Source organism: Trachurus trachurus (genome assembly GCF_905171665.1).
Source record: "Trachurus trachurus genome assembly, chromosome: 15".
Lineage (NCBI taxonomy): Eukaryota > Metazoa > Chordata > Actinopteri > Carangiformes > Carangidae > Trachurus > Trachurus trachurus.
In genome coordinates this window covers 998,745-1,012,403 of record NC_139906.1, presented here as the reverse complement: position 1 = coordinate 1,012,403, position 13,659 = coordinate 998,745, and the positions used below count along the sequence as shown (strand labels likewise).

Sequence of the window (13,659 nt, the reverse complement as noted above, 5' to 3'; positions counted from 1 at the left end):
ATTTTGGGTGAACTATCCCTTTAATAAGTGTTCAGACAGGCGATCCGCTTCAGACTGAACTGACCTGTGTCCTGTTCGATCCCCCTCAGGTCTCCACCCGCTGCACCTGGCCGTGCGGCGGGACGGCGAGCGCTGTCTGCGCCTGCTGGTCGAGGGCGGAGCCAAGATCAACGCTCCGGAGCAGAAGAGCGGCCACACGGCGCTGCACCTCGCCGTCAGAGAAAACCTCTTCAAGGTGGCCTGCACGCTGATCACAGAGGTACGACTCACCTGGCCACGCCCCCTCACACATCTGGCCATGCCCCCTCACACACACACACTCACACCTTTTTTTTTTAGACATATATTTAGGGTGAAGTCAGCTAAAATGGGCCAGATCAGGTTGGAGCATCATAGCTCTTTAAAATTTAACAGCCAATCACAATAACTGATCTTGCATTGTTGCTACAACTCTTCTTGACATGTAACAATAGTTTTGATTGGTCTGATGTTGTGAAGGTGGGCGGGGCCAGAGCGCCACATGCAACACATCTGGGCGACTGAGCAGAAAGTTAGCATGGCATAGTGAATTTCACTCATAATTAGTACGGGTGATAAAGGCAAATATAAGTGATGTTACCAACAAAGAAAAATGCTTATGAACAATGTATTGACAGGCTGTTTCAAATAAAACATTTTAAATTTAAAAATAAACATTGATTTTTGTGAAAAATGCCATTTTAGGTACCGGCCCATTTTAGCTGAGTCGACGAGCTAAAATGGGCCACATACAAAACCCAGTCTCACACTGAAGTTACACAGAGATTGAGGTGCAAAACCGGAGGAGGAAAATATTTGTCATCTTTTTTTTCTGAATGTCGTTAACACCTATTTGTTTGGGATGGAACTAGAAGACGTGTTTACATGTTTTTGACACACTCACACTCACACCTGTGTGTCTGTGCAGCTGAAGGCCGACGTCAACGCCGCCACGTTTGGAGGAAACACGGCTCTGCACCTGGCGGCGAGTCTGGGGTCTCCCACCCTCTGCTCCATGCTCATCGCTGCAGGTGAGACACACACACACACACACACACACACACACACACACACACACACACACACACACACACACACACACACACACATCCTTGTAAATCTATCTTTGTGAGGACATGTCGTTGACATAATGTATTCCCTAGCCCCTTACCCTAACCTTAACCATCCAAAACAAATGCCTAAACTTAACCCAGGAGTTCTCCACTAGTCTCACTCTGGGCTCCACATGGTCATTAAGTCGCGACCCACTTTTATAGAATTCAAACCAAGATTTTTTTTTTTAAAGCCTTTAAAAACTCATTTAGCTCTTTATTGAGCAAAGTGCATTTCAGAGCACATGAATGAAACTGAGGAGTTACCATGACGACTGCATGTACGGAAGTGAATAAATAAATATCAAACTGCACAAAATGGAGACCAACAAAACAATATATTTGACTTCTAATGCATCTCTGCATTCAGAGCATGTTCACAAAAGTGAATAAATATCAATTTGCACAAAATAAAGACCCACAAAACAAAACAAGATTCACTGCATCAGGCCACATTAATAAGAAACTGATATCTTTGCATTCAGAGCAAATGGAGCAAATAATAAGAAAGTGAGGAGGAGCATTACAACTGCATGTGTTCACGTGTCTCGTGCCTTTCAAAATAAGTTATTTTTCAAAATAAAAGACATGTCCAACATCAGATGTGCATTAAATATTATTTACTTTTTTGACCAGCTGTCCACGACCCATCCAGAACGGGTCTAGACCCACTTTTGGGTCCCGACCCACCAGTTGAGAACCACTGACTTAACCATTAACTCTAAACCTAATTTAAACCTAATTATAACCTAACGTCTTAAACCTCAAACAGCCCTTTGAAAAAGTGAAGACCGGCCAAAATGTCCTCACTTCCCAAAAATGTCCCTTAGTCTGTTGGTTAAAAACACGTCCGGTCCTCACAATGTAGCATTTACAAGAACACACACACACTCACACACACACACACACACACACACACACACACACACACACACACTCCCCTGCGGTCACTGACGGTCTCGTCCTCCAGGCGCCGATAAGAACGTGGAGAACGACGAGCCGCTGTTCAACGACTCGTCGGAGGAGGAGAAGGAAGAGGACGAGCCAATCAGAGAGCAGCTCGTTGCCTCTCGGCCAATCAGAGAGCAGGTCACTGCCTCTCAGCCAATCAGAGAGCAGGTCGCTGCCTCTCGGCCAATCAGAGAGCAGGTCGCTGCCTCTCGGCCAATCAGAGAGCAGGTCACTGCCTCTCAGCCAATCAACCCCCTGAAGAGACCGGCAGGCCACACCCCCCTCGACCTCGCCAAGTGCCAGAAGGTAACGAGACAATACACCCTTTCAAAATAAAACTACATGAAGGAAGAGAAACAGATGCTGAACTCCTCTTCTTCCTCTTCCTTTCTCCTCCTCCTCCTCCTCCTCCTCCTCCTCCTCTTCCTCCTCCTCCTCTTCTCCCTCTTCCTCCTCCTCCCTCCTCCCTCCTCTTCCTTTCCCCTCCTCCTCCTCCTCCTCTCCTCCTCCTCCTACTCTTCCTCCTCCTCCTCCTCCTCCTCCTCCTCCTCCTCCTACTCTTCCTCCTCCTCCTCCTCCTCCTCCTCCTCCTCCTACTCTTCCTCCTCCTCCTCCTCCTCCTCCTCCTCCTCCTCCTCCTCTCCTCCTCCTCCTACTCTTCCTCCTCCTCCTCCTCCTCCTCCTCCTCCTCCTACTCTTCCTCCTCCTCCTCCTCCTCCTCCTCCTCCTCCTCCTCCTCCTCCTTCTCCTCCTCCTCCTCCTCCTCCCTCCTCTTCCTCCTCCTCCTCCTCCTCCTCCTCCTCCTCCTCCTCCTCCTCAGGTGAGGAACCTGTTGAACTGCAGACAGAGCCCTAAGTCGTCTCGTCACTGCAGTAAAAGGATCAAACCGAGCAGCGCCGCAGGTTCGTCTCTTCTGCTGCATTAATCAATCAATAATATAATAATTGATATAATATTGATTAATGTAATTAATTATAATATTATTTATTTCCATCTTTTCCTCTGACAAAATGTTCAGAATCTGTGTATTTTAGCCAAATGTTACGTCCATTAAATGAAACAGTTTTTTTATTGTAACGTTAGAATTTAAAATATAATGGACTTAAACTATAAAATTTAAAATCATAAACTGGAAAAAAAAACGAATATTTATTATATTTGAAGAGTTCATTTGCAAAAGCAGATAAAAAATTCTAGAATCTTCATTTTTTATTTTTTATTTACATAAGGTGATATCAGTCAAACCAAACTTGAGTGACTTTGAGATGTAACAAAACAGACATATCTAAAAAAAATAAAGTTTTATTGAAAAGAATAATTAATAAAGAATAATTACAAAGCCTCAGCTCATTTTTTTCAAAATGGCACTTATCTGCTTTGCAAATGAACTCTTCATTTATATAATATACAACTTATATTTATTGAACTCAGATTCAAACGCAGCCTTTTATTGTTGTGTTTGTTCAGTAGAATTGTTAAATAAAGTTATAAAAGTCCGTCAGGTGTCTGTGGTTCTGACCCGTGTGTGTGTGTTGTCTCAGAGGTGTCGGGGGACTCGAACCTGGACGAGGACACTCTGTCCCGGCTGGTGGACGTGCTGAGCGTGGGCGACGTTCCCTGGAGGAAACTGGCGGAGAAGCTGGGAATGATGACGCTGACTCACCTGTACCAGGACAGCAGCACGCCGTGCACACACCTGCTGCAGCACTACAAGGTGCACACACACACACACACACACACACACACACACATACACACACACACCTGCTGCAGCACTACAAGGTACACACACACACACACACACACACACACACACACACACCTGACTCAACCCGACATCCTGCTGGAGTTTATTTCATTTTACCCTGGACACTTTCTCAATGTACAGTAATATACAGAGCTTCATATAATATATATACAGTGGGTACGGAAAGTATTCAGACCCCTTTAAATTTTTCACTCTTTGTTTCATTGCAGCCATTTGCTAAAATCAAAAAAGTTCATTTTATTTCTCATTAATGTACACTCAGCACCCCATCTTGTTAACAATGGTAGAGGGGACTGAGCAGTGACAGAGCTACTTGGAGCTAACGTCTGGACAGCTGGGAACAGTTTTTATCCTGGTTGAAGAAAACTACATGTCCTCTTTCATATTGTCATTATTGGTAACCGTTTTATAAAAGCAATATATCACGACAGTTCGTGGTCTATGATCATTCTACCACTCTAAGGGCCGTTGTTCCCCCTTAGAGTGGTAGCTCTGCATCTGGTCTTTTCCTCTGTCACTGCTCAGTCCCCTCTACCATTGTTAACCCTCTGGAGGTCAAAGTTCACCTTAAAATCTATTGGGAAAACTGGGTTAATTTTGTGTCTCCATTGAGAACAGACTTTGTGCAGTACAATGTAAGAGAGGTGTGAAAATAAGGACAGGAGTGAAAAAGTGTTTCTTTTATTTCTTCAGATTTACTCTACGGTAACTTTCTGTGAGAATGTATGTTTATATATGTCTCTGCTCCCTGGTGGGGAAGTTGTTGTATACTGTTTGAAAATTGTATATGTGAAATGTTAAATATTGATAAGTGGAATCAATAAAAAACGTTAATTAAAAAACTAAAAATAAAAGAATGAAAAGACCCCAGGAAGAACAGCTGCTGCTTTGTAAAAGCTAATGGGGATCTGAGTAACTAAACTACCCCCCCCCCCCCCCCTCCTCCTCCTCCCCCCTCCAGCTGGGCGGCGGCGCGGTCGACGGCCTGGTCGACGCCCTCGAGTCCCTCGGTCTGTCTGAAGGCGTCCGGCTGCTGCGACGCTCCGAGCTACAAGACGACAAACACAACGCAGGTGAGTTGACACTTTTTCTTTTTTTCCCCCAAATATCTATCCTGACCATCCAGACTACATTATCAACATGTCTAGTCTGGCAACGAGCGGTAGACCTCGGCTCAATCCAGGGGGCGGGATGAAGGCTGTCTTTCAAACTGCCTCTGCACCAATAGGGTAGCGCTACGACCAATCAGAGCAAAGAGCAGGATGACGTTAGTCTGACAAGCCAATTAAAATGTATGTCGCCATCCAAAATTAACATATCTGACAACCCACTTGAACCCCTGGAAATAATTGACAACATAATTCGATTTACAAATTTAAACAAACTAACCTCCAAAATATACCGATTAATATCAGCCTCAGATAACTCAATAACACTCCCAATAGCCCACTGGAACGCAGACTTGGACATCCCTCCCTCACCAGAATTTTTGCCATGACATCATATTATCATATCATGTTAATTCAATACAAAATCATCCACCGAACACATATCACACAATACAAAAAAAAAAAAAAAATGTATGTCGTCATGGCGTTAAGCCGCCCAACGACTCTCTAAACAGATAGAGCGCTGTGATTGGTGAACACAAACGGTGTTCCAGACTCAAAAAGTTCCTATGGCTCGTTTCTAGACCTACGGAGCAAAGAGATCTGCTGCTGCCGCTAGGGGGCAGAGAGATTTATAGGCTAGTAATATCTTTATCTGAGAAGGAAAACGGTCTGTGACGTCCCTGCAACGTGTCGTACAACATGTTAGCTGCCGTATTATAATGAAAACACAACATGAAACAAAACAATCGCATAGAGCAGTGGTTCTCAAAGTGGGGTTTTAGAAATGTTACTACTTTTTTTAAAACGCTTTTTTGAGAAATTGTATCACTTTTTTCTAGAATTTTAAAACTTTTTTGAGACATTTTACCGTTTTTTTTCTAGATAACTATCTTCTAAACTTTTATGTTTTTCTTTTTTAGATAAATTTTATCACTTTTTTTGAGAAATCTTTACCAGTTCTTTCTAGAATCTTTAAAGTTTCTTTTTGAGAAATGTTACCACTGTTTTACAGAAATTTCGCTAAAAATATTCCAAAAATTCACAATTTGAACGTACATAAGAAAGTAACGTTATTCAGTCTCAGAACAAATATTTGTGTATTCATGGGTTGCAGTGACGTCACGTCGAAGGGACCGCCGCCATATTTGTGTCCGATTTGACAGGTCTCCTCATATGACAGCATGTAAACCGCAGGATGGAAATGACAGTTTCTTGACAGAATGACTGGGTTTATATCTCTATAACAACAGACTAACTCTATATTATCCCACTTATTACACAGTTTATGAATTAATTAATTAATTTGAGACGTAATGTTGATCAAAGTCCTTAGTCCGGTCACTTCTCCGCTGTTTGCTCCTCACCCTCCTCCCGGTCGACTCGTGTGTAGTTGTTTTCAACGAGCTTTTGATAATCAATCAGTAGATTGATGAATTATCATGTAAATGTTACGATGTGCGCATTTATGTCGTCCTGTCTGTCATAAGAGATGACGGTTATAACTTTACGTCTTTTGGGATGGAATAAAACTGCAGTCCGGGGTTTCTTTGGCGACTGCTATCACAGTCAACAGCACAATATAATCCTGGCATCTTTCAAATAACGTCAATTTTCGGTCTCTTGCTGATTTCCTCCTACTACTCCACTTGTTCTGGTAACGTGACGCTATGATCTGTGTGGTGTTAGCCTGCCTCCACCTAAAGTCGCTAATTAGCTTAGCTCAAACACTGGAAGTGTATGGGTAGTGTTAGCCTGCCTCCACCTAAAGTCGCTAATTAGCTTAGCTCAAACACTGGAAGTGTATGGGTAGTGTTAGCCTGCCTCCACCTAAAGTCGCTAATTAGCTTAGCTCAAACACTGGAAGTGTATGGGTAGTGTTAGCCTGCCTCCACCTAAAGTCGCTAATTAGCTTAGCTCAAACACTGGAAGTGTATGGGTAGTGTTAGCCTGCCTCCTACCTGAGCTGAAATCAGCAGTCAGAAGCTGATTTCATTTTAGCTCTAAACTCTGTAAATATATCACTTTATCCACATTTCAAACATGTTTAGGTGAGAAAGTAGCCGTTTAGATCAGCAGTGTGTCGTTAATTTGTCTAAATACCAGCTGTTTACAACCCTAACCCTAACCCCTAACCCATAATCCTGGCATCTGTCAAATAACGTCAATTTTCGGTCTCTGATTTCCTCCTACTACTCCACTTGTTCTGGTAACGTGACGCTGTGATCTGTGCCCAGATCGCCCTGATTCGGACACAAATATGGCGGCGCAGAAACACAGTGACGTCATGTGAATCTAATGAATTTCTGGTGTTTGTTTCAAAATTGTGTCCAGTGGGCGTCCGTGGTCTGATTTGTGTCAGTTTATGGTCCTTGATGTAAAAAAGTTTCGAACCAACTTGCTTCTTCTGTCATTTACACAACATTTTGTACATATGTCTGGTGTATTTTGGGAGTCGCTGCTTTTTACCGATGCACCTGAACGCCTCGCCTCGCTCCACCTGCGGCTGAACTCTGAACCTGTTCTTATTCTGTTCTTCTTCCCGTCCAATCAGACGCCACGGTGGACAGCGGCTTCGGCAGCCAGCCAATGGAGGGGGAGGAGGAGGAGGAGCCTGTGGCCAATCAGTGACGTAGGACGACGTCATTCATCCGTTCATGAACAGAACTGGACTTTACTGTCGCTGCGTTTCCATGGAGACGGGGAGCAGGTTACCACAGGAAGTCGCTCGTTTGGTTTTTACAAACATGTAAAAAAAATAATAATGGTTTTTGAAAAGTAATTGAATTTTTACAATAAGAGCTTCATGAATTTAACAGTGTTCCTCATGATTTGTCCGTTTTTATTTTTCATCTTCACGTTTCTTGTTATTTATATTTAGTTTGATTTTTCCTCTAAAACAAAAACCATCATCAGTAAACTCTGTTGTGTTTACAGTGTGTGTGTGTGTGTGTGTGTGTGTGCGTGTGTGTGTGCGTGTGTGTGTGTGCGTGTGTGTGCGAGACATTCATCTGCTTCTTCACCTCCACGAAAACTGGAATTTCCTATTTTCTGTCCTTCTCTGGAACGCATCATGTCTCACCTGTTACAGTGACATCATCACCTGTTACAGTGACATCATCACCTGTCAGTGACGTGAGACGTCGTTTAGAAGCTCGTTAAAGTCAATAAACTGTTGAGTGAAATTAAAACGTGTTGGTTTATTGAGACAAATGATGTTTTATAGAAAAATAATAAAAGTTTCACTGAAAATGTCAAATATTTGTGAAATAATGTGACTGAAGGTGAAATAAAAAATAAAGTCAAAAACAATTAAACAGAGCTGTAAATAAAATGTAAAAAAAAATATTCTTCAGTGTCTGATCAATATGTTTTATACGTGAATTGATGAATAATAGTGACAATATGAAATGAGTTATGAAAATAAATTTTACTTTAAAATGAAAAATCTGCGTTTCTTCAATTAAATTCATCAAGTTTTACTTTTTTTGTCTAATCTTCAACTTTTTGATCAAAATTATTGATTAAATGCAAATCACCAAATTACAGATAAAATCTTTTCACATGCGAGTCAGAACGATGAAACGTTTCCTTCAGGTTTGTAGTTTCACTGTTGAACAGAAGTATCTCCCCTAATTAGCTTAGCTCAAACACTGGAAGTGTATGGGTAGTGTTAGCCTGCCTCCTACCTAAAGTCACTAATTAGCTTAGCTCAAATGCTGGAAGTGTATAGGTAGTGTTAGCCTGCCTCCACCTAAAGTCGCTAATTAGCTTAGCTCAAACGCTGGAAGTGTATAGGTAGTGTTAGCCTGCCTCCTACCTAAAGTCACTAATTAGCTTAGCTCAAACGCTGGAAGTGTATGGGTAGTGTTAGCCTGCCACCTACCTAAAGTCGCTAATTAGCTTAGCTCAAACGCTGGAAGTGTATAGGTAGTGTTAGCCTGCCTCCACCTAAAGTCGCTAATTAGCTTAGCTCAAACACTGGAGGTGTATAGGTAGTGGTTTAGGGGTAAAGGGAGTAGGCTACTGGTTGTGGATTGGATAGTGTTTGTGCATATGTGCGTATGGGTGGGGGTTAAAGTGTAATGTTGCTGTTGTAGATATTGTGCTATTTGTCTTAATGTAATTTGTATACCTTTATTATAGGTCTTATTGCCATGCTCCATCCGGCAGGGGGACTGCCAACAGAAATTAGCCTATTGGCTATAATTGGGTGCATTTACATTTTATCCTTTTAAAATGTTCATTAATGTACACTGTCCCTCTCGAACAAATAAAGGAAAATGAAATTAAATAAAGTCGCTAATTAGCTTAGCTCAAACACTGGAAGTGTATAGGTAGTGTTAGCCTGCCTTTAGCTCTAAACTCTGTAAATATATCACTTTATCCACATTTCAAACATGTTTAGGTGAGAAAGAAGCCGTTTAGATCAGCAGTGTGTCGTTAATTTGTCTAAATACCAGCTGTTTACAATTTTGTTGGGACGAATTTGGCGCTACTCAAGCTAGCCGTGACCAACGCACTTCCGGTTACTTTCACAAAATAAAACACCCGTTGCCCTTTACATACAGAAAACCATGAGGATAGAATTTGTGCTTTTACTTTGAAATAGGAAGCTAACCTACCCTCGATGTAGCTAGCTTGAACCAAAATAAAGCGTCTTAGCTTGAACCCTCCGTTTTGACCGATCTCGTCCCGTTAGCGGCATTTGACCGCTCAAGATGCCTTACCGGAGAGTTTTGTCAGCTCTGAGACCAAGATCGGCCCGCCGGTTTCCGTTTAGAGTTGCTGAAGAGTTTCTCTGATGACTTTAGGTGGAGGCAGGCTAACACTACCTATACACTTCCAGTGTTTGAGCTAAGCTAATTAGCGACTTTAGGTGGAGGCAGGCTAACACCACCTATACACTTCCAGTGTTTGAGCTAAGCTAATTACGGCGATACGGCTCTATCTCCCTTGTTACTGCACACACAGTCGAAAGGATGGTGTCTATCTGCTGGTCATGGACTCGGGAGTGTGGCAAGACACGAAAACATTTTTTTTGGCATATCCCTTTAAAGCAAACATTCTGCCATAAGTAATAAAAACTGATCAAATCAATAAAACATTAAATCCTTTGTTCATTTGTGAATAAAAAAAATGAGAAAACTTCAGATGTTTCTTGTTTTCAAACTGTTTTTATTTTTGCTCTAAGCCTCCGACGACACAAACATCGTCTTGTTTGTTTCTCTACGACCTCACAGGAAGTGGACACAGGAAGTAGGAAGAGGACACAGGAAGTGGGAAGTGGACACTGTCAGTGCCCGATCCGTACCCGGAACACGATCTGTTCCAGACTTCTGCGCATGCGCCGTTTTACGGCATTACCTTCAAAGCTATGCTAACTGCTAGCCTAGCAGTAGAGCAGCTAAAAGTCGCCGTAGCGTTGTTAAAATATCACTTTATTAATTTTAAATATTTTTTCATGCGAGAAAGTCACAGTTTAGAGTCCTAATCTGTGGTCAGTTTATCCAACTGACGTCTGTTTGGAAGTTTGCTCCGAGGTTTTGGGAGAAGTGCAGAGCTACCTGCAGCTACCTGGGAGCTAACGTTAGCTCGCTGCTCGGCTCATCTCAGAGGCAGCAGCCGGCCGGCTGAGGGGATCGAACCTGTGATCGACCGGTCACCCAGACGTCGTCATGCCGGTGGAGAAAGCGAGCAGATTAATTTATGGTCTCATTGATTAGTTTGTGTAAATGAAAAGTGAAGCTTCAGGAGGAGCTGGTCAGAGGAGCAGTGCTGACTTGCTGCTGTCTGTATGTGCAGAAATCACCACATTTACATCAATAAATAAATGTTTTACAATTAACTGATCGGTCTACATTACATTTAATTTAATCAGAAACAGAACAGAGGGGAATTCGTTCGGGTACGGATCGGGCACTGACAGACACAGGAAGTAGGAAGTGGACACAGGAAGTAGGAAGTGGACACAGGAAGTAGAAGTGGACACAGGAAGTGGAAACAGGAAGTAGGAAGAGGACACAGGAAGTAGAAGAGGACACAGGAAGTGGACAGTATGTACAGCTATTGATCAACTCGCCGGCACCAGAACCTCCAGGCGGTCGACGTCGAAGCCAGAAACAAAGGGTTAACAGGAAGTCGTCAGGAGGAAACAAACAGAATAAACAGAATAAATAATAAACGACTAAAATCTAAACAAAGTTTCTAAAACGGCCGCGAGCGAATGGGCGAGCGAGGAACAGAGAAACAGAGAGAGAGAAACAGCGAGGCGTCCGGCGGCCTCGGGACAATATGGCTTCTCAGTGTCGACGTTTATTTACAGACGTCACCGAGGGAGCGATGACGTCATCATCTCATCGCTGGACGAACCGCAGCCTCTGATTGGTCCAGAGAACAGAACAAAAAGCAGTTCTACGGTGGCCCTGAAGCTCCACGGGGAATAAAACTACTTCCTGTTCGTTAGAGTTCAGTCTGTTCACCTGAGTCCTCCAGGCCACCGTACTGTCCATCCAGGGGTGTGTGTGTGTGTGTGTGTGTGTGTGTGTGTGTGTGTGTGTGTGTGTGTGTGTGTGTGTGTGGCAGCTCCAGCTGATCTGAGCTCAGGTCAGATCCTTGAGGTTCCAGATGTGGATTATTATTATTATTGATCCGATTATTGATCTTGATCAGCATCGATCGGTTCCAGCTGTTTGTGTTTCAGTTCACATGGAAACAAAACAAAAACAAAAAAAACTAAACTAAACTAAACAGTCTTTATCTTCTGGTCGTTGGATTTTCTTTTGATGAATAGGAATTAAAAAGACAGAAAACAATTGGTTTATTTGATTTTCATTTTGAAATACAAAAAGTCAAATTGAAACACGAAACATTCTTTTTGAGCGTCAAAGAGCAATTAAAGCAGAAGTAAGCGATATTTTTGTGTTAATCTAAGTCTTAAATAGTTATATCTTCCCACAGCAATCACTTCTATAGAGTGTTTGGTCTGAAACACGGGTCTGTCAGTCACTCTGCTCTGCTCTGAGCCCAGGAGAAAACTTTCCTTGTATCCTACAAGTTTTATCCAATGAGAACGGCATAAAGGGGCAGTCCTCTCTGTGTGTGCAGCCAAGGGATGCGCCTGAATGTGGTGACGTAGGGACGAGGACTGTTATGGTGCGTTCAAGGCAACCTGTAAGTCGTACCAGTTCGATCTGGTGCGACTTCACGGGTCAGAAGTTACGAGTGGCCGTTATAGTGACTTTCACAGGTAAAACAGGTCGGAAAAACACAAGTGTGTTGCCTGGAACGCTACAAAGTCGTAAGTTGTGACTTGAAGCTGTAATTTACGGTTTCAAAAGCCTACCTGGAACGCAGCATTAGCCAAAACGACCGGATCGCTTACTTCTGCTTTAAAAAACAGACCAAAAACATGACATCTACAGAAATCTGTGCACATAACACACAAGAGTGGGGGCAGAAGAGGATTTTCTGCAACAAGTTTGAGGAGATTTTGGGCTGAAAATGGCAGAAACTCGATGGGAGTTCCCAACGTATCTGGAGTTAGAGGTGGAAAAAGTCATAACTGATGTTTGAAACTGCTTTTCTTTTCTTCTACAGACCAGTCCAGCCCAAAACGACAACTTCTGGTGTCGGAACATGAAAAAAAAAGGTTGTTTTTGGTCTGTTTTTTAGTTTCTGTTGTCTAGAGATTTTATTTTTTGTCGTATGGAATACAACATGAAAATCAAACTGTTTTTAAAATGTAGTTAATTGCTCTTTGACACTCAAAAAGAAGAATGCTGCGTGTTTCCATTTTATTTCTTGTATTTTAACATGAAAATCAAATGAACTAATCTTTTTCTGTTTTATAATACACTCATCAGAAGGAAATCCAATGAACAAAAGATCACCATCATCATCATCATCATCATCATCATCACCACCACCAGCAGCTGGTGTGTGCTGCCCCCTGCTGCAGCATCAACCTCATTGATTCATTAGTGCAAATACTTTGATAATGTTCAGATTTATTGAGTCTTTTTCAATCAAACATCAGATATTTGATGTTTTTCAGCTTCTTCAACGTTTAATTCATTTTATTTTATTTTATTTTTTTATTCTATTTATTATTTAGTTGATGTCACACCTGTCCTCAGTGACATCATCATGGACGGATTCAAAGTGAACTCAGTTTTTTTTTTTTTCCAGCAAAGAGAGAAAAGAAGAGGAAACGGATCAGAGACAAAAAGTAAAGTCTGAAGGTTCAGATCAGTCGATTATTGATTATTGATCAGCTTTTTTCACCAAGAAGAATTTAGAGAATTGTTTTTTGTCAGATTAATTTTTCCCTTTTGCATTTTTTTTAAAATAAAAGTTTTTACTTTTGTTCATTGAAACTGAAACTGACTTTGCTTTTTGTCCCTGACGAGCCTCCGTAGCCGCGTGGCCGTCCAGCACAACGTGAAACTAAACACAAAACTAAACTAAACAAAACAAACAGCAGCGACGCTTTGATGCCTCCACACACACACGCTCACACACGATGCACACACACACACACACACACACACACACACACACTCTGAGGAGGAGGTATCGTCTGTCTGTGGCCGTCTCACCCAGCATCCCCTCCTTCCTTCCCTCCCCCCTTTTTTACTTGATCGCTGCGGCAACAGTCCCACGCACTCCTGTTTGTCACATGTTGTCGGCATGGCAACCT

At 42.4% G+C, this 13,659-nt stretch overlaps 1 protein-coding gene across 4 annotated transcripts in view; it reads left to right on the top strand.

Annotated features, from left to right (window-relative positions):
- nfkb2 (nuclear factor of kappa light polypeptide gene enhancer in B-cells 2 (p49/p100)) overlaps window positions 1-8,259 on the top strand; it is a 34,295-nt gene extending 26,036 nt beyond the window's left edge. For 2 of the 4 annotated variants that reach the window (XM_083987745.1, XM_083987744.1), the window contains 7 exons: window positions 90-259; window positions 947-1,049; window positions 2,101-2,387; window positions 2,902-2,983; window positions 3,623-3,795; window positions 4,811-4,922; window positions 7,513-8,259. In XM_083987745.1, the coding sequence (XP_083843871.1) occupies window positions 90-259; window positions 947-1,049; window positions 2,101-2,387; window positions 2,902-2,983; window positions 3,623-3,795; window positions 4,811-4,922; window positions 7,513-7,589 (1,004 nt within the window). In that variant the 3' untranslated portion in view covers window positions 7,590-8,259. The remainder of the gene's footprint in view (window positions 1-89; window positions 260-946; window positions 1,050-2,100; window positions 2,388-2,901; window positions 2,984-3,622; window positions 3,796-4,810; window positions 4,923-7,512) is intronic. The other 2 variants (XM_083987746.1, XM_083987747.1) reach the window with 2 other exon arrangements.
- Window positions 8,260-13,659: the final 5,400 nt, after the last annotated feature.